Here is a 27652-nt window from a genome sequence, read left to right as displayed (position 1 = left end):
TGAAGCAGGGAAACTCAGAAAGTCTGCAGGACAGTGGGCTCTGAGAACTGGAGTTGGGGAACCCTGCTTTAGAGTACATTTATACAAAATAAACCCTTCCCTCCCCCACCCTCCCATCTCTCCTGGGTAGACTGGCTTTATCTCCGACTTGGGTCCTCTACCAGAGTCCTGGCAGCTTGAGGGGTCTCCAGTATCTCAGCTGTTCCTAGGACTGCTCTCTTCTAGATGGAGATGTCTGATGGTTTTCCAGGTATCTGGTGGAGCCACTTCTCCAGTGCCAGGGACACGGCCCCCAGTGCTCCAATAAACATTTCATCCAGGCTTTCTCCAGTTCTTCCTTGAGTCCTTGGTATTTCTCCAGGTTCTCCTGTTCCTTCTTCCTGATATTTCCATGGTTGGGGATGCTACATCCATCACTACGGCTTTCCTTTGCTGCTTATCCATGATCACAATGTCCGGTTGGTTGGCCTCCACCATGTTGTCGGTCTGTATCTGGAAGTCCCACAGGATCTTAGTCCTCATTCTCCACCACTTTGGGAGGTGTTTTCCATTGTGACCGAGGGGTCTGCAGTCCATATTCTGCTCAGATGTTTCTGGACAGTAATGCTGCCATGTGATTGGCTGATCAGATATTTGTGTTAAACCAGTGAACAGGTGGAGCTGATCATCGGTGGAAAGACTGACCAACCAAGATTTCTAAGTTAATAAACTTGAAACGCCACACAGGAAAAATCAGCAAACAAATACTGAGAGTACAAAGTATTTTATATATGAAACAGTGAAATATTTCATCGTTGGTAGAAACACCAAGCTGCAGCAGAAGCAGCTGCACAGGTAAAACCATCAGGGTAAAACTGCTTTAAAACTGTATGTCTATGATAAATACTTGTAAAAGAAAACTGTACTGTGGTGTACTATCTCCATCATTAGTACACATGCTACGTATCTGCTATCTGTGGCATTATCAAACTTAGAGCAAATGCTGGTAAAACCTGTGAAAAGGCCGATTAAGTCTTCTCTTTCACTCCCTCTTGAATCTTTTCTTCATCTTTGTGTTTCCTGGAAGGAGAAGATAAAACACGGTGAGAGCCTGAAGTCCGGCGGCTCGGCGTGGAGCAACCTGAGGACGCTCACCTGCGGTGATGCTGCAGCTTTCCAGCGAGACCAGACGGTTTATCTGAGTGGTTGAATCCGCTTCTTTCCACACGTCACCTAGGAAACGACAGCGGAAGCCACAGGAGCTTTTATAGAAAACACACTCGCTGAGAAAAGAGCACATTTTATTTATCAGTGCTTCACTTCAACTTAGTCATGTGACCCTGGAAGTCTCATATTATTACTACATCCACCCGGACGGAGGAGACGTCCAGCAGCAGCCAGCAACACGTCCAAAAGTCACGGACGAATTCTCACCAGGTTTTCAGGAAAAAGGAACGAGTGATTAGTTTGAGTTTTGGGGGTGATGTGGATCACCGCCTGGATCCAGGACTACATCACAGCTGGTAACTCGTCATGGTCGATGTCTGACCCGGACCCGTCCTGAGACCGGTGTACTGGGGTTTTGTCAGGGGAGCGACCCCATGGCCTGGTTGAGGTCTGAGATCTCCGAGTGCTTCTAGTTATTATTACACACACAAACACACACATCTTTTTTTAGCATTAAGGGAGGAAATGAAGTGACAGGCCACAGAGACGATGAAGAGGACTTTATCTTCCTTTCTTATGATGCCGTATAAACAGATACTAACATTTAAAAACGAGATGAATTTTTTCCTGCTTGGAAGTCAACAGCTGCAGAAAAAACGGACGTCGACATGATGGAAGGAATCCTGACCAGGTGAAGCTCGGCTCTACGGACCCGCTACCTGAAGGAGTCCTTTTGGAGGGTTTACCTGAGATCCGGACGGCCTCCTTGGTTCTGGATTTGAGTGAGGGTTTGGTTATTCTGGCGCGAAGCGAGGCGGGGCCCGGTCCGGGCTCAGCGCCATCCATCTCCACCTGACGATGACGCCTCGACTTGGACGTCTGAGACACAAACAGAAGCAACTTTTTTCTGTTTCTCCCCATTTTTACATCCTGAATAAATTCAACACGTTTTCACGGCTTCTTTTCCAAAGGCAAATATAAATGAAGCAACATGACTTTCAAAGTTTAAATAACTACTGAAGGAAAATGTTAAATAAAAAAGATGAAATCTAAGATTTCAGAAATTTAAACAGAATTTTTAAAACAACAGAGGAGCAGTGGTGGAAGAGAAAGTGTAAATAAAAGCTTAATAAATAATCTGAAGATGAATGAAGCCACAGACCTCCGCTGCTTCTCCGAAGGCCTTAGACTTGATGGAGGCGAGGAGCTCGGCTCTCTTCGAGCACTGCGAACACACAACATCCGTCAGCATGAAGCAACGCTGACGTGGACGGAAAAACCGCCACAGAGAAACATTTAACCAGGAAAGAAAAGGACTGAGTACAGGCTGCAGCCGACGGCTGAGCTGCATCATCCTTCATAGCTGGAGAACTTCCAGCCTCACAAACAGGTTTTACTTTGCCAACAAAAGTTTCAGTGTTTTTCCTGCTGAATTTGGGGTTTTATTATGCAACCTTGTATGAGTAGATCCTCTCCAGGACCGGCCCCAGGACTGGCTCCAGGACCTGCTCCAGGACCGGCCCCAGGACTGGCTCCAGGACCTGCTCCAGGACCGGCCCCAGGCTGAAGGTCAACGCTCACTCTCATTTCGATTTTCTTCTTCCTGTGGCTCCATGAACATCTCAGACTGGTGGAGATGCCAGATCCCACCGTTTTACAGCTGATGGCAGCTTTACGGTGAAACTCTGCGATCCACCATGAGCTGATATCCAGCTCGGCGTGGTGCATCTAAGAAGTCTGGTTAGGTTAAAGCCTGTTCTGCTGCATTCAGCCCACACATCCGCTGATCTGAGGGAGCTCTAAACTTGTTTAATCCTTCATGTTTGGCTGGATGTTTTCTAAAACACACATTTCTTTCTGCTGTACTCGGACTGTTCTTGACAGCGTTTCCATGTTGGTGCTGTATTGTGACGGTTTTTTGTGAATGGTGGGAGGAGCAGCTCAAACTCACCTCCTGCTGTGAAGATGTGGCCTCGTTACCGTCTTCAGCCTCGTCAACGCTGTCCTGTCAAACAGAAGACGGTGACCAGAGTTAGACGGTAGCTCTGCTGCAGCTCAGTCACAACAACCCTGGTTTCTTTTAGAAGTAGGAAGCTTTTTAAACACAGAGCAACATGTTTAAACAGCTGTTTGTAATCACGTGGTTTAATGCTGGGTTTCGTTTGTTTATCGCTGTAACCTGTGGTCACATGTTTCTCTCAGGATGTGGAGTAAAAACCTCCAATAAAATATTCGTCACGCCGGGAGAATTTTTCCAACGAAGAAAAGTCAGGATTTAATTTCACCATTTCTGAATCATGCAGGGTGAGATTGTTTTAGTTCACAATGACATTTAGGATGCTGCTCAGCATCTACCTGCTCCCACTAGTTCCCAGAAAACAACAAATTTCTGATTGCGAGTAAGCTGACGACATACGGCTGTCTGTTTCCTTTAAGCATGTGTGGAAGATGAACTGACTGGTTCTTCTTGTCTAACACACTTTATTACATTGTTGACTACATGTTAACTTGCACATAACAAACAGATCTGAATCTCAAATACCAGGATTTCCTTTCTGCTCCAGAAGATAAGACGTGACTAAAGGAAACAGAAAGCTACATGATAAAGATGTGACAAGATAAAGGGAAGAAATTCAAGTGAACGTTACAACAGAAAACACGCAGAATGACTGGAGAAGACATGATGAGAAACAGCCTGACAGAGTTAACATCTTCGCTTCACAATGCAGCGCACGTACTGAAAGATGAAAGTGTGAAAAATGTGAACACTGAAAACTGGAACCATTTTCTGCAGTAAGGTCTCACCTTACTTCGCTGCCACTTGTAGAAGTCCATCACGGTGCTGCGAAGCTGAGAGACAGCGTCTTTACGAAGCAGATTTACAGAAGAATCCGCCCGACAAATGGCCGACGTCTTCATCTTCTCGTACATTTCATGAATGTTGGACATTTCCTGCAGAAACACAAACGTTATACGTTAAAAACTAGAGGAACCAAAGGAGGGGACGGGGAGGTAGGTCTCCGCTCACCTCCAGCAGATCTATGTTGATCAACTCCTGGGGACGGCACGCTCGCTCCAGGAACCGCTCGCACAGCACAGACTTCTCAGGGTTCCTGTTCTTCTTGAAGAAAAGCTGGAAGGAAGCAAAATGAATGAAGCCTCTTTTTATCAAAGTAACTTTGATTTGAACAAAGCTGGACTGCAGTAAGAAGTCATCCCAGAGGGCCATGCGGTCACACCAAACCTCTGTGATTTTGAGGCAAGGAGCTCACCACAGTGGGCATGGCTGTGAAGTGGAAAGCTTTGCAGAACATCAGCTGCTGGATGATGTAGACGACGTCAAAGTGCTGAGCATCCACAGCATCTTTCTCAAACTTCTTGACATCATCCCAGTCCTTCAGGGCCAGACGAATCTACAGCCAGAGACGTACGAACAACTTTAACGTGTGATGTCCCGTTAAGGATGCGAGAGGATGCGGCGGTCCTTACCTGCTCCTGGGGCGAGGCCGTCTGGCTCTGATACAAACTGTACAGCAGGTAAAGACCTCCCACACGGATCTGGAAGCTGAAAGGTGGCAGGAGATAGCAGTAAGCCGTGTCCAGAACCAGGCGGCTGAATGTCCGTCTCTTGTGGGCGACGGTCCCGCTGCAACGAACAAAAGGATTATTTATGCTTACTTCACAATGTTGGAGACGAGTCCGCTTTCTAGCTGAAAGCTTTCAGTTCCAAGGTCCCTGAAAAGGTGATTTTAAATCAACTAAAAGCCACTTTCAGAGGAACCGATGGCAGGAAGCACCGTAATCACCTCTGATAGGGTCACACTTGACACCAATCAATCAAACTTTTTTTGGGGGGGGGGGGCTCTGGGCTGGGCTTGGATGGTCTTCGTGGTGGGGGGGCTTAGGTTCTTGCTCCAGGATTGCTCCTGATGGCCCGGGTCTCTGGAACGCCCTAGTCTGCCTCTAGCCTCCGTGGAGGCGTGGCCTCGTCTCTGATCCTCCTCCTTCCTCATCCTCTGCATGCTGACTCAGCACTGAGGTGTCTAAGCGATGCTTTGGTTTCCATCTTCTACTTTTCTTTTTACTTCTTTTCTCTATTCTCCTTTTTTCTGCCCCCTCTGTGGGGCTCAACAAGACTACATAAATTCCATAATTCAAAATAAATAAACCTGATTGATTGACTGAATAAATTAATAAATAAAGATCAGATGATCAAGAGGAGCCTTTTACCCACGAAGCTCCTCTTGGCAAAGCAAATGTGTTTGGCATGACACAGCAGCCAGACCATCATTCTGCCGCCACCGTGCTGGACAGGACAGGGTAGAAACAAAGAAAGAAGCACCTTCTCACACGCCTGGACTTTAACGGTGGGTTTTAAATGTGCTTTCCGAATAACTGACTTGGCTTAAACTGTTACTGAAGCATGAAGTCCTGTAAATCCTGACTGAGACCAGCCTGAATATTTTCTCATACTGGAACTTACTGGCATTTTATTTGCTGGAACTACAATAAACACGCAGCTATTGTTACAGCGGTTGAAATTTCCACTAATAAGTCATTAACTACTGTATATTATAACTATTTAATTTTTCTATCACGCACAAACAATATTTATCACTTCTGCACTAAAAGAACAGAAACTTTGTTGTGAACTGAATCAAGTGACTGTTGAATATTCAACGATGTTTTCAGATGAAACTTACTAAAAAATATGAGAGAACTTCATTTCCCTCCAAATGCTGCTGAAAACCTCAAAGCGAACCGAGTCTGTTTGCTGGAAGCGGCTCAGCAGCTCCTCGCAGTCTGACTTCACCCGTTTCTTCCACAAGTCCATCTCAGGTCCTACCCAGAACCGGGCCCACGTGAAAGCCAACTGCAACCAGTCCTGGTTCAGGTCCTGGAATATAAACACACTCACCGTCGAGGATTTACCACGTCATCATCAATCGACGCCTCCACCAGGTTTTTATTCTATTTTTTTCCAGCGTTTTTAAATATTTTTACTAACAACGTAGAGTTTAAATAACAGAGCTGAACTTTGGGGTCTACAATAATCAACAGCAGGAAAATGAACTAATAAGCAGAGTGAAAAGATAGATTAAAAACGAAACATTATAAAAATAATATACAAAAAAACGCATATTTTTTTTAAATAAGTTCAGGGTATTTCATTTAGATTTTATTTTAATTTTTTTAATAGATAAAAAAATACCTATGAAAACTGGAAAAAATGCTTTACAATCTAAATTTATGACCATAAGCTCAGAGGAAATCTCCGGCGCCTGCTTAGAGAAGAATGGAGGGGTTAGCGTTCCGGGTGGAGGGAGGGTCGAACAAAAGCTGTTTTAGACAGTTTATTTTACAAGTATTGCTGAGGGCTGAGACGCTTACACAGGTCATGTGATGTCTTTGTAGTGATTAGTAGGTGGAGAGACTGCTTCGTGTCTCCAGAACCAACTTTATTGCCAACTTGCAGTCAGAACATCCTGACGGTCTGATGGTCTCATGCTTCACTACTTGATCCAAAACAGAAGACTATCGCCCTCTGGTGGGCAGGAGCTGTCATTACATGGTTTGCTTTTAAATGATATAAGTGATCATCTTCCTATTTTTGTGATTTCACATCATTTAAAGGTTAAAAGTTCAGCTGGTGTGAGTGAGCCTTCTTGTAAAGTAATAAGAATAAGGACACCAGAAAGAATTGAGGCCTTAAAGAGGGACCTTATAAATTACAATTGGGACAAGGTGTATGTTGATGATCCTAATCAGGCCTATGATGCATTTTTGTTTACATTTGTAGAGCCATATAACAAACATTGTCCTATTAGAAAGTGCTGGATGAAGGATAAATACAAAGGAAAGCCATGGATGACAAAAAGTTTGCAAAAAGCGTGCAAAAAGAAAAATTTACTCTATAAGAAATATTTACAATTGAGAACCAGTGAAAGTGAAGGAAAATATAAGATGTATAAGAATAAACTGATATCCATTATGAGATTACAGAAGAAGCAATATTACAATAAAATATTAGAGGAGAGTAAAAACAACATACAAAGGACGTGGAAAGTAATTAATCATATAATTCGGAATAGATCTTATAAGTCAGAATTTCCAAGTTATTTTTTAAACAGCTCTGATGCTTCAGTGGACAACATAAAAAGTATTGTGGATGAGTTCAATGACTATTTTGTGGGTATTGGAACTACTTTGGCGAACAAAATTGATGTGCCTGATGATAAAAAAGATTTGTTTGAAAATATGATTAATGGTAATATCAGTTCTATGTTCCTTTATGGGGTACATGAAAATGATATAATTGAAATTGTGAGAAAATTTCAAAACAAAACATCAACTGATATAAATTCCATTGACATGGTAATTATTAAAGAAGTAATAGATGTTATGAATGAATGAAAAATACTTTATTAATCCCAAAGGGAAATTCAATATTGTAGTAGTAGTAATTTTTTAGTAAAACAATCACATTAATTAATTAAGGGCTTTGTTCTTCAGCCTGATAGCTGCTGGAAGGAAGGATCTTCTGTATCTCTCTGTCTTGCATCGGACTTGAACAAGCCTCCCACTGAACACACTCTGTTGTTTCGTCACGCCGTTGTGTAGGGGGTGTGAAGGATCTTCCATTATCTTCGTCAGCTTGTACAGAATTCTTTTTTTGATGATCAACTCCAGCGGCTCCAGAGTTACTCCAAGCACAGAACCGGCTTTCTTGATCAGTTTGTTAATTCTTTTCAAGTCTCTGGTTCTGATGCCGCTGCCCCAGCAGATTGCTGCAAAGCTGATTGCACTTTCAACAACAGACCTGTAGAACATTTGCAACATTTTGGTGCAGACGTTAAAAGATCTCAGCTTCCTTAAGAAGTAGAGTCTGCTCTGACCTTTCTTGTAAATGTACTCAGTGTTGCTTTTCCACTCAAGTCTGTTGTCCAGCTGAACTCCAAGGTACTTGTATTCCTCCACCACCTCCACCTCCTCTCCCATGATGGAAACACTTCTATGTGTGTTCTTGTTCCTCCTGAAGTCAACAATCATCTCCTTTGTTTTCTTGGTATTCAAGATGAGATGATTGTCACCGCACCATTTCACAAACTGACCGACCAGTTCTCTGTACTCTGCTTCTTGTCCATCACTGATACACCCAACAACTGCTGAGTCATCAGAGTATTTCTGCAGATGACAGAACTCAGAGTTGTACTGGAAGTCTGAGGTGTACAGCGTGAATAGAAATGGTGAAAGTACAGTCCCTTGTGGTGTTCCAGTGCTGCTGACCACCATCTCAGACACACAACCTTTCAGTCTCACAAACTGTGGTCTGTTTGTGAGGTAGTCGTAAATCCAGGTGGTTGTGGAGGGATCCACCTGGAATTTCTGCAGCTTCTCACACAGCAGAGCAGGCTGAATCGTATTAAAAGCACTTGAGAAATCAAAGAACATGACCCTCAAAGTGCTGCCTGATTGGTCCAGATGAGAGTGGGCTCTCTGAAGCAGGTATATGATGGCATCTTCAACCCCAAGCCCATTACGGTATGCAAACTGTAATGGGTCCTGAAAGGTGTTCACCTGCTTGCTGAGGTGAGCCAGTAAGAGTCTCTCCAGGACTTTCATGACGTGAGATGTCAGGGCGACTGGTCTGTAGTCTTTTGGTTCAGCTGGTTGTGGTTTTTTAGGCACTGGAACAAGGCAGGATGTTTTCCACAGCACCGGGATTCTTCTCTGACTCAGGCTGGTGTTGAACAGGTGCTGGAGAATCGGACATAGCTGTTTTGAGCAGGTCTTGAGAACTCTGGGACTGACACCATCTAAAACAGAGCTACTACAATTGCTGCTGCCACCTAGCGGCGCATTCTAGAATCATGTTATTGTAAGACCTTTGACTTATATATGTAATCTGTCTTTTCAAAGAGGTGTTTTTCCAAATAATATGAAATTAGCAAAGATAATACCAATATTTAAAAATGGAGATAAGCACTACATGGATAATTATAGACCGGTGTCCCTTCTTCCTCAATTTTCAAAAATATTAGAGAAATTGTTTGTAAAACAATTGGATCTTTACATTGGTAAATATGAATTATTGCGTGAACACCAGTATGGATTTAGGGAAAATAGAACTACTACATATGCAGTAATGGAGATGGTAGAAGAAACAAAGGCAGTAGAAAATGATGAGTGTTCTATTGGTGTTTTTATTGACCTACAGAAGGCTGTTGATACTATAGATCACAGCCAATTATTGAGAAAATTGGAGAAGTATGGAATAAGAGGTATAGCTTACTCTTGGCTGGAAAGTTACTTGGATAATAGACAGCAATGTGTGCAAATTAATGAGACTGTGTCAGGATTTCAGAAGGTCACCTGTGGGGTACCCCAGGGATCGGTGATTGGTCCAAAACTTTTCTTATTATATATTAATGATGTCTGCAATGTTACCGAAAGGTTAAAATTTGTTATGTTCGCAGATGATACAAACTTATTTTGCTCTGGGAAAAATTTAAAGGAACTTTTGTATGCTATTGAAAGGGAGCTAGAAATACTCAAAACGTGGTTTGATGTTAATAAATTGTCTCTTAATGTTAAGAAAACTAAATTCATGGTTTTTGGAAATCAAAAAGGAATTGATGGGGAAATTAAATTAAAAATCTGTGAAATTGAAAGAGTTTTTGAGATAAAATTTTTAGGGGTTGTGATTGATGATAAATGAAAGTGAAAAAAACATATTGATTATATTAAAGGAAAGATTTTAAAGTCAATAGCAATCCTCTATAAATCTAGGGATATATTAAATTATAAGGCCTTGCATATAATATATTGTTCACTTATACTTCCTTATCTATCTTATTGTGTGGAATTGTGGGGGTCGACTTTTAAAATGACTATAAATTCAATAGTCATACTACAAAAACGAGCTATACGTATTATTAATAGGGCTGGTTACTATGATCACACTAATCCAATGTTTATAAAATCACATGTTATGAAATTTAAGGATTTGGTATATTATAAAATAGTGCAAATCATGTTTAGAGCTAAAACAAAGTCACTCCCCGACGGTGTACAAAGGTTTTTTTCAATACAGGAGTGCAAATATGATTTGAGAGATGATTGTAAGTTTGCTGTACAAAAAGCTAAAACAGGGATTAAAAGGAGATGTATTTCGATTGTTGGGGTAAAATTATGGAACAATGCTAATAAAAATGTTAGAGGGTGTAAATCGCTTTTGGTTTTCAAAAGAATGGTTTATAAAGCTATTTTTGAGGGTTACAGTTGTGAATGATTTTGTAGCTTAAATTGTAGGGTAGCTTAAATTGAAAAGAAAGTAGGACAGGCATATATAAGCATCATGCTTCAGCCTTTTCAGTCATTACCTAATGTTAAGACTGTTGACTAGTTTATATTATCTAGAATGTTTATATTTATTGTATTGTGTGTGATGACTGAATAAATACTACTACTACTACTACTACTACAGCAGTTCACAACAGAGGACAGATCTGTTGGACATCTTAGTTAGGGGTCTTTGGTTATAGTAATCCCCACATAAGCTGATTTCTACTTGGAGATTACAGATAACAGTAGCTGCAGGTTGTTTAACAGACACATTTTTTTAAACTGAGACGGAGGCCGGAAGCTTTAGAGCAGGAACTAATCAAGTCTAAGCTGACAGAGACCTGAGAGCCAACTACTATAATGTTTACCTGTAACTCTGAGACCATCCAGGGAACTCTGTGGGATGTTACTGGCCAGAAACGGGACTGCAGTCAGAAATAAACGGGGATGTTGGGCATCCCTGTCTGACGCTGCGGGATAACAAAGATGGTTGTGAAGCTCCGTCTGATGGAGCTGCTGTTGTGGTTGTCTAATGTCCTGATTGTGTTACACAAATCTGAGCCAAAACACATTTTTCTAGAGCTCTAAAAATAAAAGTGGGCTCTACAGAAAGCTGTCCGGGTCGGTGAGGAGACTGTAGTCCAGCAGGTCTACAGCCAGCCTGATGCTAACAAGATGTCCCTTCTTCATGAAGCCAGACTGTTTCATCCAAAACCTGCAAAACTTCCTTTATCCTGAGCCAGAATTTTATCATCGTTATCCAGAAGTGTTCTGAGGCACCTTTAAAAAAAACATACGACTGACAATTATAATTAATATTTAATTATAAATCATATAAAGAATGTGTTATAACATGATATTATAAACACATTACAGGTATAAGATAATAACTATTCAAACTATTTTCATTTAAAAGGCACTAATACTGCTTTTTTCTTTGTTTTGTTTTATGCACAAAGACACACAATGACTACAAAATTATATGTTAGAGTGAAAAAAAACTCAGATTAAGCAGATTTTCTTTATCTCACACAAGTTATACACTGATTAAAAGTACATGAAAATAGATCAATATAAATATAACAAAGAAATAAATACACAAAACTTAGAAAGCATTTAAATAAATAAATAAATATTTTCAGCAATGCAAACTCCTCCACTAAATTCAGAAAATTTCACAATAACTGGTTTAAATTATTGTCACGGTCAGACGACTGATAAGGCCTTGATAACTCCTTCTTGAATCAAGTCTAAAATAAATAAATTCTAACTATTTCATCTTAAAAATGAGTCATGTACAAGATATAGTGCATTAATAATACTCCAGTTAGGCTAACACGAAAACTTTTTGCAGACAAATTAGATGTAACGGGCGCTACGCTACGACGTTCTCCATTTTCTGACTTCTCTTGCTTTTAAAATTAGTCAGTATGCGGTATTCTTACTTGCTTAATTTTTCTTTTAAATGAAATAATGTAGTATTTCACAGAATCATAGAAAGTCTCCAACCATCACAACTCTGAAGACGGAGCTGTTACAGCTGTACCTGAACGTACCACACGGATATGACGTTGATCGCAATGCGGAAGTAAACAATCCTCCAGCTGACGTGGAGTAGCACTAGCCACTTTAGCTGAGGGAGCTACCAGCAGTTTGGTTTTGTCTACATTCTGGTTCAGGGTGAGTTCAGTGGACTGGACCTGTCATCGTCTTTGCTCCCAGAATTATTACCGGAGCTTCTCCCCGAACAAAGATGGCGTCAGTAGACGAGGCCAGCAAGCCGTTCGCTGGGCTGTCAGATGTCTCCATATCGGAGGACATTCCGGTGGAAGGGGACATCTCCGTCCCTGTCGGCCCTTCGAGGACGGACGACGAGTTTTCCACGTTGGACGAGCCGGTGAAAGAAACCATCCTGCGAGATCTGCGGGCGGTGGGGAAGAAGTTCGTCCACGTCCTGTACCCGAAGAGGAGCTCGACTCTGCTGCGGGACTGGGACCTGTGGGGCCCGCTGCTGCTCTGCGTGACGCTGGCTCTGCTGCTTCAGGGTGGCGCGACCGACCAAAACAACCAGGGAGGACCGCAGTTTGCCGAGGTACTGGTGCTACGGTAGTTTTTCCTTCCTTGTTCTAACCTGACGTTGTGTTATAGCCCATAACAAGGAAGCAGAACCTGCTAGAGGTTCGGAAGGGAGCGAGGACCCCACACAAGTAAAAGATAAATAAAACATGAATAATGACTTGTTAATTAAATGAGTAAAAATCATGTTTCCTGGAATTTGCCCAGCTCGTCTTGCAGTGAATTCCTTCCACTTACTTGGTGATGTTGGTTCCTCATCCAGGTCTTCGTCATCGTCTGGTTTGGCTCCATCATCATCACTGTCAACTCCAAGCTGCTGGGTGGCACCCTCTCCTTCTTCCAGAGCCTGTGTGTGCTGGGTTACTGCATTTTGCCTCTGACAGTTGCCATGGTTGTTTGCCGGATTGTCCTGATCAGGGGAACGGGGCCAGTCACCTCCGTCGTCCGGCTGGTGGTGGTGACGGCGTCCTTTGGCTGGTCCACCTTCGCCTCCACGGCCTTCCTCGCCAACAGCCAGCCGCCCAACCGCAAGGCCCTGGTGGTTTATCCTGTGTTTCTCTTCTACTTCGTGATTGGGTGGATGGTTCTGACATTCACGCCAGCAGAGAAGCAACACTGACCGAGCGGGTGAAGATTTTTGGGGAGTTGGAGAACTCGGTCTGCCTTTGAATAAAGAACATAGGTGCTGAAAAGACTGAGCGTTTCTGAGCTTCTGAGACGGCATTTAGACTCTGGAACAACTAAACATGCTTCCTGATTCCTCGAGGAGCAGCAGTCAGACCTCTGCAGCTGAAGAGGAGCAGCTGATGAAGATGGCTTATGGTTCTTTCCTGTTCATCTCTTGTTGTGTTTAAACTGCGTCAGTAGAAACGAGGAATGTTTGAACTGTTAGGGCTACAGTGTCTCTGTGTTTCTGAGTGTAATTTAAGCCTCATTCATACCTTTTATCAGGATACGTTTTAGCTGATGTGTTGATGCAGACGGACTGAAAGCCGGCGTCCTGATCCTGTGTTTTCGTTTCATTTCTTTGTTTTCTTCTTATGAGACAGTCGAACCTTGATGTTAGGACATGGGTACGCTGCAGAACATTTAAATGTTTCTGCTGCTTTATTTTGCTCTCAGCTTCTTCTTTTTCAGAACTGAAACTGAATGAAGAATATTTTTAATTCCATCATTAAAATAATTCAGTTGGATTTGGTGGTAAATGAAGATACTGGTTCTTACTAACACCTGGGCATTCATTCGGATTACCATCAGTTATCTGAGCCCATGCATCAAACCTACACAAGCCACTCTTCTTAAACGTGAACAAGTCTTTTGGTCCTTTGGGTAAGAGCACTATCCGGACACTGCAGACATGTCATGGTTTTTAGTGTTTTCTTTTTTTTTTTTTTTTTTTTTTTTTTTTTTTACCCTGTCCTGTCCAGCATCCTAACATACAGAACGGTGGTCTGTGTTCCATATTTTGCTTGACAGATTTGCTCTACCAAGGGAGACATGTTATATACATGGCTGCCCTTGATATTTTTATTATTTTTATTGTAATCTTATTTTCTTTAGTCTTTATATGTCAGTGCCGAACCTGACAGGGAGATAGAGGAAGAGAGAGAGAGAGAAAAAAAAAAAAAAAAAAAGGGAGAAAAGGACAGGATTAAAATGTGGAAATAACAGTTGTCTATGCTGCCCAGAACATATCACAAAAAAAAAACAACAACATAAACTACCACAGTACTACATGATACCAAAAGAAAGATAGGATGATGATAATATAAAAAATTACAATAGTCATCAAACGTACCTGCAGATGAACGTACCAACACACAAACATCAGCTACATCTAGTGAGAAGTGGATGGAGAGACGAGCACGTTTGTGAGCATGCATGTGTTAATATGCATGTGTGGCCATGCAACAAGGAGGAAATGTGTACCCGCAAGGGGGCCCCGATCACGCCGCACCCCAAAGCATCAGCGGGGGACGGGGGGAGCCCGAGGCCCCAAAGGCCAAGCAGATCCACAGAGTACCAAGCCCGGGACAGCCAAAGCAGACAGAGCAGCGGCCCACCCGGACCAGAGCAGAGGGGTCCCCAGACCGGAACCCCGGCGCGACGGGGCAGGGGCACCGGGCAGCCCAGGGCGATGGCAAGCAGGCCCAGTGGGTGCCGGGCGCTGCGGCGCGGGCCGCACAGAGGGCAGGCGCCCCACAGGCCCAAGGGACACCCTTTCCCCCCAGCAAAGCCCCACTCAGGAACCCGACGGGGCCCGACCGCCCCAGGCAAAACCACCGTGGGCCATGCCAACCCAACACCAAGGCTAGGCACCCCAGGGACAAGAACATGTCCGCAGGTCCCCCCCCCCCCAAAAAAAAACCCCTCTTTACCCCAACCCTTACCCATTCACCGCCCCAGACCCGACCCTCTCCACATACACACCACCCACACAACCACATACATTCTCCCTGGGGTCTCACCAGCCCCCCGATGCGGCACCGAGGGCAGCCCCCAGGGCAGATGGCGCCCAGCAGCACCCCACACAGGACTCCAGGCAGGCACCGAACCTCCACCCCCCGCAGCCCCGAGTGCATCCCGGGACACAAGGGCGTAGGAAGACCCCGGCCCCCCTGCCCCCCAGCCTGAGTTGTGTGTGCATGAGTATGGGCTATTTATAATGCAATTAAAAACTGGAAGGAGCCATGAGATGGTGATGGGTCCCACTGCTGCCAGGCAGCAGGACCCCCTCAGGACTCCCTCAGTGTGTGTGAGTGTGTGTTATGTGTGTAGTGCAGTACTGTTAAATGTGGTAGTGTCTAACATGTAAATAAAATCGGGGGGAGAGAGGTCACAAAGGGAGGGGATGGAGGAAGGGCCACCTCGGTGGCTCCTTTCCGCCCACCCACAGCCCATGTGCCCATCCCCCCGAGGCCCTAAATGTATATTGATGTCTAGGTTGTGATTAAAATCTAGTGGGGCGGGCAGTCACAGGGGTCCACCGGGGGATCCCGCAATGGGGACCTCCCCAGCCAAACCCACCGCCTCCACCCGCCCCACAGTGCCCTATGTGTAGTGTGTGTGATGTGGGGTGGCGGGGGAGGAGAGGGGCTCGGGGAGGGGCACAACTGGGAGAGAGATCCCCGTCCCAGGCAGCCAACTCCCCAGCTGGCCGCTGTAGGCGCCCCCTCCCCCCCAAGACCACCCGAGGGAAGAGGGGCAAAGGCCCGGCCCCGCCAAGAACTCTTCTGCTGAATGAAAGGCGATGATGAACTCTGTGAAGAAGAATCGTGTTGCTCCGGGTCGGACATTGTGTGGTTTCAGATATCTGGACATTACAAACAAATTTCCACACAATAACTTAAACAAGCTGCATGACGAAAAACTTTTCTTAAAGTAGTTGGTAGATCTGGGCCTTCTGTCTACTCTTCATACTACTGGTCAAAAGTTTGAGAACACCATTTAAAAGATAAATTTAATTCCTTGAACAACAAGCAGTTGAAGTCCAAATATAAGCTTAGACGTAGTAGTAAAGGTAGGTAGTAAACTGCCAGAGGTTAACAAAGGTAAGGATATTCAGAACGATAGTTTTCTTTCCTTCCGCCCTTCCAGGACCTTCCTTTACCATCACAAGACTCAGAAACTGGATGAACCTGGGACAGGAAGCTTTGGTAGAGCCGAGGACAGAATCAAAAGACACGTTTCTGAGTCAGCAGCTTGGAGATGGGAAGCTCACTGGACCATTGAACTTTGTAGAGAGAAGGCCATGATGCAGTGGGGTTTGAATAAGGTGGCGAAGTTTAGAAAACATTTTGGTTCATAAAAGGATTCCATGATTTCTTTGTTAAAGTGTAGCTCCACCCCCTACTTTCTGCATAACTCCACCCACTGCCTAATTTTGAAAAATACCAGAAGCTTCAAGGGTTGGGGTGGGAGGTGTGGGGCGATCAGGGGGCGGAGAGTGGGCGGGGCGGGACACACAGGCAGAATGATTGACAGACAGCAGCTCAGCTCACTGGTAAGATCCACCAAGCAGCTAAGCCACAGAGCGTCTTTGAGCTGGAAGACTTTCCCTCCTGAATCTCCTCAGCTACACGTGAACCAGGTGGTCCTGGACGTATCAGTGTGAGCCGTTAGCTGTTAGCTGCCTGTCAGCAGCTCCAGCAGCTCTGGAAAGCTGTGGAGACTCGCGGCAGGTTGTGGCAGCTGCAGGAAGAGCTGCTGCTACGATTTGAGCTGCTGTCTGTCGCCAGATGAGGATCCGCAGGTAAAGAATAAAGTCCGTTGCTACTTTTACACCCTTAGAAGCACAAATCCGTTCCATTGCAGGAACATTTCATCACAAACTGTGGAAGAACAGAAGTCTGAAACTAGCAGATCTACCCGAGATAAGCTCACATCCCTTCATATGCGTTGGTGGGCGTGGTTTCTATACCTGAAAGGTGAGGCCCCGCCTACCTGCATCTGGAGGGAGGGGCTGTGGGGTTTTTAAAATTTTCTAGTGACATTAAGCATGGCTCAAGTCCAGGTTTACATCACGAAAAACAACCTGTATGAAATAAAATGATTCGTTGTTTTTCTGAGTAAAGTGAGACACGTTGGGATGTTACTTAATTTGTGATAGATGTTATAAAGCGTTGTTAATACCTTTTTGTTATAAACCTAGCATTCCTGTCTGTTGGGGGCAGCATGACAATCTGCAATAAATTCACCTCCAGAAGAAGAGTTGGCGGTGATATGTTTCCTAAAGGAAACTGCATTAATTACTAGAATCTAGTTTTTTTTTTGTGTGTGTGTGTGTGTGTGTCTTATCCGCTCAGACCCACACTCCAGCATAGTAGGTGGCAGTAATGCACCTGATTGGAAGGTGCCACCCGCCAAAAATCAAAAAGAAGAAGAAGAGTTGGCGGTGACGTCATCAACACGAGACCGCCACCAAATCCGTTGTAGTCCGGTGTAAACAGCTGGAGGCTCTCTTTTCACTAACAGCGACAAAGGCGCGTTGTTTTATTAAGACTCTACTTCTTTCTTCTACTTGTTAAAAGTATATTTCACACAGCGGTAAAGTTGCGGCTGCCCAGCCGGTCCTCTGCGCTCCTGAAGCGGAGGTAGTGATTAGATCCACGCCGTCAAGGGTCACTTTGGTAATGGAGGGGCCGCCGCCGCTCCCGCCTGAACTTTGGGTGTACGTGTTCAGTTACCTAAGCACGGAGGAGAAGCACACCGTCCGCACCTGCTGTAGACACCTGAAGAAACTCGTGGACCACCCGTCCCTGTGGCGGGACTACACGGTGGTCCTGTCCGAGCTACGCCGCTACACCTACGGCTTCTGGTACACTTTGAACCGCCGCAAACTCACCCGAGTGGCGGTGCGTCACCTGCGGCGTAAAGAGTGGCGACGCCTCGTCAAGTTCCTCCCGTCCCTCACGGCCATTGTATTTGTAGACGGAGGACGTCAGTACAAAGAAAAATATTTGGACAACTTGTCCAGGTTTCCCGAACTGCGAGACCTCGGGGTACGGAACGCCACTTGGGATCAACGGCTGTTGGGGGACAGTCTCATCGAGCATCTCCGGGAGCGGCTGACGCACCTCAGCGTGTGCAACGTCCGGCTGCCCTGCACGGTGGGCTTCATCAACGCGGTGGCGCGTCTGGTCAACCTGCGGTACCTGCTCTTTCACCAGCAGGGTGAGGGCTACGGGCTGGACACGGTGAGGCCGGTGCCCCGCGGCGTCTTCCACAACCTGCTGCTGAACCTGAAGAAACTCAAACACCTGTCGTGGGGTATGAAGGGGGAGCCACCAGAACCGCTCCCTCAGGATTATCTCAGCCCTCCGGACCCGGACCAGCAAGGTCAGCCTGGTACTGAGGACCTGTTAGTTTTCCAGGAACAGGTGCAACATATAACAAAATAACATAAAAGTTTTATGTAGTTTAAAACGGTCTCTATTGGTATCTGATCATTCTGCTTAATATTGTGCTTTTAGGCAAAGCAAGTTTATTTCTGCAGCACCTTTCATGTAGAAGACGAGTCAAAATGTTTTACATAAACAGCATCACAGCGGGGAGCAATAAGAGCATTAAAACACTTTAAAAGAAATAAAATGAGAAAGGAAAAAATCTAAAATTAAAAATCCAGAAATGAAGTTCCAGTGTGGGGAATTAACAGCTGTTCTGATAAAAGGCAGCAAATAGAAAAGTTTTAACCCTGATGTAAAACTGCAGAGTCAGCAGACCTGCAGGTTTCTGGGAGTTTGTTCCACATGTGAGGAGCATAAAAGCTGAACGCTGCCTCTCCACGTTTAGTTCTGACTCTGGGAACAGAAAGTAGACCTGACCCTGATGACCTGAGGGATCTGGTTGCTTCAAACCTACCAGAAGGTCCTGAATGGAGTCTGGTCCTAAACCATTCAGGTCTTTGTAAACTAACAGCAGGAAGCCAGTGTAAAGATCTGAGGACTGGAGTTCTAGGATCTACTTTCCTGGTCTTAGTGAGGACTGGAGGTCTAGGATCTACTTTCCTGGTCTTAGTGAGGACTGGAGGTCTAGGATCTACTTTCCTGGTCTTAGTGAGGACTGGAGTTCTAGGATCTAGTCTCCTGGTCTTAGTGAGGACTGGAGGTCTAGGATCTACGTTCCTGGTCTTAGTGAGGACTGGAGCAGCAGCGTTCTGGACTAACTGCAGGTGTCTGATGGACTTTTTAGGGAGACCTGTGAGGACAGCATTACAGTAGTCCAGTCTACTAAAGATAAATGTGGACCAGTTTTTCTAAATCCTGCTGAGTCATCGGTCCTTTAATCCTCCAGATGTTCTTTAAGTGAAAACAGGTCGACTTTTATTCTCTCAGAATGAATCATATCGACTCAGCATGGGGGCATTTAACTACGGTGTCTCTGAATGGACATGTTGTAATGGGACCTTGTGTTAAATCCGCTCACATGAAACCATCGTGATGTCTGGGAGAATCCTGTGTGACATGAAAGTGAATCGCTCCCTAAAATCTGCCAATTACAATGTTTTAAATTGTGTTTTCATATCTACGAATCATTCAGCCCGACAGCTAGATGCCAGTAATCCTTACACCCGGCACCTTTATGGAGGGAACAAGAAACTATTTAAAGTTCCTTCTCATTTCACTGCATGACATCTGTAGTTTTATAAAAAAAAAAGTCTGAGAAGTGAGTCCTCCTACATTTCCCATATTTCCACCGGCGTGTTTCCAGAGCCTGGAGTTTACCTGGATGCATTGCTACTGTTTCTCTAAGTGCTTTACCAGGATGCTGGACGGAGTAGCCTGACCGTAGCTCCTCCCCCTTCACCCACAGGAGCTTCATATGGCGGCCCAACGCTGACGAGTCTGGAGCTGGTGGATTATCCAGAAACCACCCTTCCTGAGAACGCACTGAGGAGCCTGACCTCGCTCAGGTCCCTGACGGTCCGCTACAGGTACATCAGAGAGGGCATAGAGTGTCGCCTTGGGTCCTGGCTGAGTCCTTTACAGCAGCTGGAATCTCTCACCATCATCGGTGAGTTGTCCCGGACTCTTAAAAGCAGTGGTTACAAACGGTAACACGATTATCGGCTACATTACAAACGTTCTCTTTGTGTATGTCCACGTAAACTACACACATGATCATACCAGAGCACATTTACAGTGTGTGCAGAATTATTAGGCAAGTTGTATTTTTGAGGATTAATTTTATTATAGAACAACAACTTTGTTCGCAATGAACACAAAAGACTCATAAATATCAAAGCTGAATATGTTTGGAAGTTGGAGTGGGGCTTTTTTAGTTTTAGTATCTTAGGAGGATATTTCTGTGTGTGCAGGTGACTATTACTGTGCATAATTATTAGGCAACTTAACAAAAACCAAATATAAACCCATTTCACTTATTTATTTTCACCAGGGAAACCAATATAACAACTCAAAATTTACAAATATACATTTCTGGCATTCAAAAACAAAACAAAAACAAATCAGTGACCAATATAACCACCTTTCTTTGCGAGGACACTCAAAAGCCTGCCATCCATAGATTCTGTCAGTGTCTTGATCTGTTCACGATCAACATTGCGTGCAGCAGCAACCACAGCCTCCCAGACCCTGTTCAGAGAGGTGTACTGTTTTCCCTCCCTGTAGATCTCACATTTGATGAGGGACCACAGGTTCTCTATGGGGTTAAGATCAGGTGAACAAGGAGGCCATGTCATTATTTTTTCTTCTTTTAGACCTTTTCTGGCCAGCCACGCAGTGGAGTACTTGGATGCGTGTGATGGAGCATTGTCCTGCATGAAAATCATGTTTTTCTTGAACGATGCTGACTTCTTCCTGTACCACTGCTTGAAGAAGGTGTCTTCCAGAAACTGGCAGTAGGACTGGGAGTTGAGCTTGACTCCATCCTCAACCCGAAAAGGTCCCACAAGCTCATCTTTGATGATACCAGCCCATACCAGTATCCCACCTCCACCTTGCTGGCGTCTGAGTCGGAGTGGAGCCCTCTGCCCTGTACTGATCCAGCCACGGGCCCATCCATCTGGCCCATCAAGACTCACTCTCATTTCATCAGTCAGTAAAACCTTAGAAAAATCAGTCTTATGATATTTCTTGGCCCAGTCTTGACGTTTTATCTTGTGTGTCTTGTTCAGTGGTGGTCGTTTTTCAGCCTTCCTTACCTTGGCCATGTCCCTGAGTATTGCACACCTTGTGCTTCTTGGCACTCCAGTGATGTTGCAGCTCTGAAATATGGCAAAACTGGTGGCCAATGGCATCTTGGCAGCTTCACGCTTGATTTTCCTCAGTTCATGGGCAGTTATTTTGCGCCTTGTTTTTTCAACACGCTTCTTGCGACCCTGTTGACTATTTTGAATGAAACGCTTGATTGTTCCATGATCACGCCTCAAAAGCTTGGCAATTTTAAGAGTGCTGCATCCCTCTGCAAGACATCTCACTATTTTTGACTTTTCAGAGTCCGTCAAATCTCTCTTCTGACCCATTTTGCCAAAGGAATGGAAGTTGCCTAATAATTATGCACACCTGATATAGGGTGTTGATGTCATTAGACCACACCCCTTCTCATTACAGAGATGCACATCACCTGATATGCTTAATTGGTAGTAGGCTTTCAAGCCTGTACCGGTTGGAGTAGAACAACATGAATAAAGAGGATGATGTGGTCAAAATACTCATTTGCCCTAATAATTCTGCACACACTGTATTTATAACCCACTCATGCTGACCAAAGTGCTGCACAACAAGTAAAACGGGACAGAAATAATTCATAGAAACACTAAAAACAAAGAGGAAACGGTACATCTGAAGACCGGAAACTCACACTGGGTTAAAGCCAAAGAATAACAGTGTGTTTTCAAAGATGAGGGTCTCGTCTGTAAAGGAAGCTCCTTCCAGAGCTTCAGGGCCACATCAGAAAAAGCTCCATCACCTCTCAGCAGCAACATCTGGTCCGCTGACCGAGACAGGGCGTAGGAGTGTAGCAAGTCGGACAGATGTGCTGGCGCAAGACCATTTAGAGAAAACAAAAACAAATAACAGAAGCTTAAATTCGCCCTGGAAAACTTGGTGAAAGCTGTTGAACATGTTTGGTTTCTTAGCCCAGTAAAGCCAGGGCGCTGAAGTCGGTCCTCCACGGCCACGGTCCTGCAGGTTTTACACATTTCCTGCTGCAGCACTGGAATCAGACTGATGGGTCAACATGCTTGGACAGAACTTGATGACAAGCTGTTGCGGAACCAAGTGTTGGTTCAGGGAGATGTCTAAAACATGCAGGACCTCCGGCCCTCAGGACCTGAGCTGGAAGCCCCTGCAGAGAAGTAACAAAGCCGTTGGAAGCTCTGCATCACATTCACTGTTCTGGTGCTTTCTGTCCCTTCAGGAGGAAATTCTCTTGCCACCTACACAACCAGCATCCCATCCACTGTGACCAGACTAAGGCTGCGAGTGGCCATAACCCTGAAAGACATGGACTCCATCGCACCCAAAGTTCCAGGTCTGGAGCACCTGGACATCGAGCAGAACCGCTCCAGTGGAAGCCTCTGCAGACGAATCCCCATGCTGTTTCCTCAGCTCAGGACTCTCAGGATACGGTAAGTCTGATGCAGGACTCTAGCTGCTCTACAGTCCTGGACCTTGGTTGCTGGATTTTTGCTTCCATGATGCTCCAGATGTTGTGTACTGGTGAAAGGTCTGGACTGCAGGCAGGCCAGTTCAGCAGCCGGACTCTTCTCCTGTGAAGCCATGCTGCTGTGATGGATGCAGGATGTGGTTCGTCTTGCTAAACTGTTAAAGGCACAGACAGTGGTTTCTGGAAGTCTTCCTGAGTCCATGCAGTGGTTTCCAGTAGAGAATCATGTCTGCTTTTAATGCAGATCACCAGCATCCAGCCTTGTCCCATGCGTACAGAGATTCCTCCTGATTCTCTGAATCTTCTGATGATATTCTACACTGTAGATGGAGGATCTTCAAAGTCTGAGAAACATTTTTCTGAAATTGTTCCAGTTTTAGATCCAGTTTGTCTCAGATTGGTGAGGCTCTGTCCATCTTTCCATCTGAGAGACTCTGCCTCTCTGAAATGCTCCTTTTATACCAGTCATGTTACTGACCTGCTGCCAGGTAACTTGGTTAGTGTTGCTGCATCAGGTTCACTATCAGCTGATCTTTTCATCTCATGGTGAAACGTCTGTTTCTTCCTCTGACATGCTGGTTTTTTCTACTGGGAGTAAAATGTGACCTGATGAGATCTAGAAATAATCTGATTCTGTTTAATTTACAGAGTCCAACTGTTGGGCTTGTAGACTGAAGACAAGCTGTTTTTAACTCTGATAACACAGCTTGGTGACGGCTGTCGAGTCTAAAACATCAGCGGTTTTTACAGGCTGCTTAAAATAATCTCCCAGTAGTGCAGACATTCTTCTGGATGAGAGTGAAACTTCTTCTAGAAACGAAACCCCGTTCAGCCAACTCGACCACTGGTTTCTGGTGATCTGGCTTTTTTTACACAGTCTTTGGCTAGTGGAGGTGTGGGTAGAAATGGTGACGGGTCCTTTCCCAAACTGGGCTTAAAGGGATAAAACTGACCTTGTGCTTCCATATATTTCATACTCATCTACGTATAGTTCTCTTGTCTCCAGATTTTTCCGGCGGGAACCAGAAAAAGACCTGCTGAGCCTCCACAAGCTGCGACACCTGGTGCAGCTGGAGCTGCTGGTGGAGCGCTCCTTCATCCTGAGAGATTACCTCAACGGCCACCCCTGGCCCAGCCCCGGCGTACAGGAGCTCATCAACGAGCTCCGGGAGCTGTCTGAGAACAGGATCACCGTCATCACCACCATGCGACAGAGAAACCCTCTTCGGGAATGCGACTGTGTGTGGGAGGGGGACTGAGCCGGAGAAGTCCTTTAGAGCATCGCCAGACCAGCCAGCAGCGAGTCTGAAAGCATCGGCGGATGCTGGTGCCACTTGTCTTACGACTTCAGGACAGTGGATCTACTCGCTGAGGCCAGATGTGGTCTTTGTTAGACCTTGAAACAAAGTATGGAGCAGTGATGGGTTCAGTTAGCTGCTTACAAACTGATAAAAACTCTTCACCTGCTCCGGCATAATCAGGAAGAGAAATAAAAATAGAAGATCTACTCAACAAACATGAGAGCTGTTTTCTCTGCAGCCGATGGCTTGAGGAGCTGGAAGCGTCCCGGGACAGCTGCCGATGAGTCTCGAGTCTTTTCATCCTCTAAAACCAGCAGGAAGGACAGAAACCCGCCTCCCTGTTGCTTCACAAACCAGTCAGAAATGCAGCAACAGTCTGACTTTATTTCAACAGTAGCTGGACATGAAGGTGGGTTGGAGGGAGGCCCAGGCTGCAGGGCCTCAGGCCGGGACTCGAACCTTGGCCGGCTGCCGCCGTAGCCTCTATGCGTGGTGAACACATCCCTGAAAACGTAAAGTTAGACGGTTTTCCTTGGCAGAAGGAAGCACATGAGATTTCTTTTCCTGTTGAATCTTTTTCTTATTCAGAAGTAGAAAAAAATCGATTAGCAGGTGGCATTACTTCAGCCTCCTGGTTCCAGTAGAAACTTACATCAGACAAAATTCAATCGTTTTTACGTGTATTCTTGTTTTTATCAGTTATTTTAGGGGAACAATTGGAATCATAGCTGGAGTACCCGTCGGATGTCAGCTGGTCATTTATTATAAAGCACATCGGGAAAACATCCAGTTTAACATTAACATCATAAATGGGGAAAGTTTTACATTGCAAACATTTCAATATTCATTAAATTAAAGTGGAAGGATGCCAACATGAGTCAAATGAATGAGGAAACGCGTGCAGTGACCTTCCTCACATTCTCAGCACACGCACGGCGCACATGCACTGCACATCCACAAGCACATGCATGGTGATAGATTGTGTCGGCGGGTCTGGGATCTGCTGGCGGGTCTGGGACATGTCGGCGGGTCTGGGACGTATCGGCAGGTCTGGTGCCGGCGGGTCTGGGACGTGTCGTAGGGTCGGGATCTGCCGGCGGGTCTGGGACGTGCAGGCAGGTCTGGGACGTGTCAGCGGGTCTGGGACTTGTCAGGAAGTCTGGGACAAGTCGTAGGGTCTTGGATCTGCCGGCGGGTCTGGGACGTGTCGGCGGGTCTGGGACATGTCTTAAGGTCTGGGACGTGTCGGAGTGTCTGGGATGTATCGGCGGGTCTGGGATCTGCCTAGGACATGCAAACGGGTCTGGGATCTGCCAGCAGGTCTGGGACGTGTCGGCGGATCTGGGACATTCCGATGGGTCTGGGATCTGCCAGCAGGTCTGGGACATGTCGGCGGGTCTGGGACGTATCGGCAGGTCTGGTGCCGGCGGGTCTGGGACGTGTCAACGGGTCTGGGATCTGCCAGCAGGTCGGGGATGTGTCGGCGGGTCTTGGACGTGTTGGTGGGTCTTGGACGTGTTGACGGGTATTGGACATATCGGCGGGTCTGGGATCTGCCGGCAGGTCTGGGATGTGTCACGGGGTCTGGGACAAGTCGTAGGGTCTGGGATCTGCCAGCGGGTCTGGGACGTGTCGGAGTGTCTAGGACATGTCGGCGGCTCTGGGACGTGTCACGGGGTCTGGGATCTGCCAGCGGGTCTGGGACGTGTCGGAGTGTCTAGGACATGTCGGCGGCCCTGGGACGTGTCACGGGGTCTGGGATCTGCCAGCGGGTCTGGGACGTGTCGGAGTGTCTAGGACATGTCGGCGGCCCTGGGACGTGTCACGGGGTCTGGGATCTGCCGGCGGGTCTGGGACATGTCGGCGGGTCTGGGACGTTCCGATGGGGCTGGGATCTGCCAGCAGGTCTGGGACTTGTCGGCGGGTGTGGGATCTGCCGGCGGGTGTGGGAAGTGTCGGCGGGTCTGGGATTTGCCGGCGGGTCTGGGAAGTGCCGGTGGGTCTGGGATCTGCTGGCGGGTCTGGGATCTGCTGGCGGGTCTGGGACGTGTCGTGCAGGCAGGTCTATGGCGTGTCGGCTGGTCTGGGACGTGTCGGCGGGTCTGGGATCCGCCTGGGACATGCCAACGGGCCTGGGATTTGCCAGCAGGTCTGGGACATGTCGGCGGGTCTGGGATCTGCCAGCAGGTCTGGGACGTGTGGGCAGGTCTGCGACATGCCGGCGGGTCTGGGATTTGCCAGCAGGTCTGGGACATGTTGGCGGGTCTGGGACGTGTCGTGCAAGCGGGTCTGGGATGTGTTGCCGGGTCTGGGACGCGTCGGCGGGTCTGGGATCTGCCAGCGGGATGGGTAACGCTGGGTGGGCCAGTGGGCCCTCCTGCCACCGGGAGCTTGGGCTGTTTTCGGTATCCTGGCTCATCATCCTCACTGGAGGCAAGGATGGGTCACTGAGCTCCTCCATCAGATGGAGCTCGTCATTTCTCCCGCATTCATTCGTTGGAGCGCAGCCAGGCTGCTTCTGCTTCTTCTCACCATTTCTTCGATCAGTGGCTGGCCTCCCAGCTGAGGCGACGTGATGGGATGTTATCATCTGACCAGATTATTAAAGGGTTATGTCTGGATTAGCTAGTCATCAGGCTAAATCAAATAAATTAAGGTATCCGTCATTTATTGGTGCCACAAACCGGTTGCCTAGCAACGCTGACACTGAGTCGGTTTTCCGTAGTGATTCTTGGTATAAATTATCAGTCTTTTTATTTTGTACCACAGACATCCCAAATTCACAATATGACAAAACGAGTCATTTCAGGTAAAGTTATGAAGTTTGAGCGAGATGAGGTTAAATTTAGGAGCTACGTGAGGCCGAAAATGGAAAGAGGGTCAAAAGGAGTCCCTGGTGGTTCGAGTGTTGCTGAAGAGTCAGAAACCGTTTGGCTGTAGCTGCAGATGGAAATTTCAAAAGCATCTTTAAACCAGTTTGCCACATTTTCTTTGCTCATGTTTCCACTGGTTTTAGTGTTAAAATGAAAGTTATATTTGGGTATTCGGACGCTGCAGCGAATTTCTCTCCCTCTGGAAGAGGAAGTAAATAAAGATTCATAATGACTGAATTTTCTTACATTTTACTCTTTGAAAGCGATGCATGCTTTTTATTTTTACAAGAATTCATATTCATATTCCTTCCTTGAATTATACTGAAATGTAAATGACTGGAAAAATAAACTTTACATCAGTTTGTATTTCCCTAAAAAGTCCTTGTTTCAACTCTGCTGCACAGTTTAAGGCTTCTTTTAGTTTATTATAATTCCACTAATTGGGGGAGTGAAGAAATATTTTAAATCAAATATATATATATATATATATATGTATAAGTATAGTACAGTATACATATAGCATACGTATAGTATACGTAAACTATAGTATATGTATAAGTATAGTATAGCATACGTATAGCATATGTATAGTATAAGTATAGTATATGTGTAAGTATGGTATAGTATACATATAATATAAGTATAGTATAGTATATGTATAAGTATAGTATAGCATACGTATAGCATACATATAGTATAAGTATAGTATAGTATACGTATAGTATAGTATAAGTATAGTATATGTATAAGTATAGTATAGTATAGTATACGTATAGTATACGT

The 27652-nt window shown here is 45.6% G+C and overlaps 4 protein-coding genes across 5 annotated transcripts; 3 read left to right on the top strand and 1 right to left on the bottom strand.

Moving 5' to 3' along the window:
- Positions 1 to 747: 747 nt before the first annotated feature.
- On the bottom strand, positions 748 to 12884 carry snapc1b (small nuclear RNA activating complex, polypeptide 1b). Its single transcript, XM_041972241.1, has 11 exons — positions 12805 to 12884; positions 5850 to 6043; positions 4636 to 4792; positions 4419 to 4559; positions 4175 to 4279; positions 3952 to 4098; positions 3098 to 3151; positions 2309 to 2371; positions 1893 to 2025; positions 1135 to 1212; positions 748 to 1059 (listed from the first exon to the last, which is right to left on the bottom strand). The coding sequence occupies exons 1-11, from the start codon at positions 12862 to 12864 to the stop codon at positions 1022 to 1024; spliced, it is 1170 nt and encodes a 389-aa protein (XP_041828175.1). The 5' UTR covers positions 12865 to 12884; the 3' UTR covers positions 748 to 1021.
- yipf6 (Yip1 domain family, member 6) lies at positions 11951 to 13760 on the top strand. Its single transcript, XM_041972246.1, has 2 exons — positions 11951 to 12583; positions 12830 to 13760. The coding sequence occupies exons 1-2, from the start codon at positions 12245 to 12247 to the stop codon at positions 13184 to 13186; spliced, it is 696 nt and encodes a 231-aa protein (XP_041828180.1). The 5' UTR covers positions 11951 to 12244; the 3' UTR covers positions 13187 to 13760.
- Positions 13761 to 17262: 3502 nt separating this feature from the next.
- On the top strand, positions 17263 to 27107 carry LOC121631373. Of its 2 annotated transcripts, XM_041972239.1 has the most exons (5): positions 17263 to 17284; positions 17456 to 18405; positions 19879 to 20079; positions 22447 to 22657; positions 23702 to 27107. In XM_041972239.1, the coding sequence occupies exons 2-5, from the start codon at positions 17700 to 17702 to the stop codon at positions 23952 to 23954; spliced, it is 1371 nt and encodes a 456-aa protein (XP_041828173.1). In that variant the 5' UTR covers positions 17263 to 17284; positions 17456 to 17699; the 3' UTR covers positions 23955 to 27107. The 2 variants fall into 2 exon arrangements, with proteins under 2 accessions (XP_041828173.1, XP_041828174.1); XM_041972240.1 differs by lacking the exon at positions 17263 to 17284 and having other exon boundaries at positions 17451 to 18405.
- On the top strand, positions 24954 to 27107 carry LOC121631376 (uncharacterized PE-PGRS family protein PE_PGRS46-like). Its single transcript, XM_041972244.1, has 3 exons — positions 24954 to 25015; positions 25069 to 25606; positions 26025 to 27107. The coding sequence occupies exons 1-3, from the start codon at positions 24961 to 24963 to the stop codon at positions 26347 to 26349; spliced, it is 918 nt and encodes a 305-aa protein (XP_041828178.1). The 5' UTR covers positions 24954 to 24960; the 3' UTR covers positions 26350 to 27107.
- Positions 27108 to 27652: the final 545 nt, after the last annotated feature.

Source organism: Melanotaenia boesemani, chromosome 20 (assembly GCF_017639745.1).
Source record: "Melanotaenia boesemani isolate fMelBoe1 chromosome 20, fMelBoe1.pri, whole genome shotgun sequence".
In the NCBI taxonomy this organism is placed as follows: Eukaryota; Metazoa; Chordata; class Actinopteri; order Atheriniformes; family Melanotaeniidae; genus Melanotaenia; species Melanotaenia boesemani.
The sequence above is the reverse complement of the archived record's forward strand: the minus strand, read 5'-3'. Positions and strand labels throughout refer to the sequence as shown.

Bases quoted from the DNA above. Each gene is read 5' to 3' on its own strand.
- yipf6 (XM_041972246.1), top strand. From the start codon at position 12,245: ATGGCGTCAGTAGACGAGGCCAGCAAGCCGTTCGCTGGGCTGTCAGAT. The intron at 12,584-12,829 runs GTACTGGTGCTA...TTCCTCATCCAG, and splicing joins GAGGACCGCAGTTTGCCGAG to GTCTTCGTCATCGTCTGGTT.
- snapc1b (XM_041972241.1), bottom strand. From the start codon at position 12,864: ATGATGATGGAGCCAAACCAGACGATGACGAAGACCTGGATGAGGAAC. The intron at 4,560-4,635 runs GTAAGGACCGCC...CTCTGGCTGTAG, and splicing joins CGGCCTCGCCCCAGGAGCAG to ATTCGTCTGGCCCTGAAGGA. The intron at 4,280-4,418 runs GTGAGCTCCTTG...GCTTCCTTCCAG, and splicing joins TCACAGCCATGCCCACTGTG to CTTTTCTTCAAGAAGAACAG.
- LOC121631373 (XM_041972239.1), top strand. From the start codon at position 17,700: ATGGAGGGGCCGCCGCCGCTCCCGCCTGAACTTTGGGTGTACGTGTTC. The intron at 18,406-19,878 runs GTCAGCCTGGTA...CTTCACCCACAG, and splicing joins TCCGGACCCGGACCAGCAAG to GAGCTTCATATGGCGGCCCA. The intron at 20,080-22,446 runs GTGAGTTGTCCC...CTGTCCCTTCAG, and splicing joins GGAATCTCTCACCATCATCG to GAGGAAATTCTCTTGCCACC.
- LOC121631376 (XM_041972244.1), top strand. From the start codon at position 24,961: ATGCATGGTGATAGATTGTGTCGGCGGGTCTGGGATCTGCTGGCGGGT. The intron at 25,016-25,068 runs ATGTCGGCGGGT...CGGGTCTGGGAC, and splicing joins TCTGCTGGCGGGTCTGGGAC to GTGTCGTAGGGTCGGGATCT. The intron at 25,607-26,024 runs CTGCCAGCGGGT...CGGGTCTGGGAT, and splicing joins CAAGTCGTAGGGTCTGGGAT to CTGCTGGCGGGTCTGGGACG.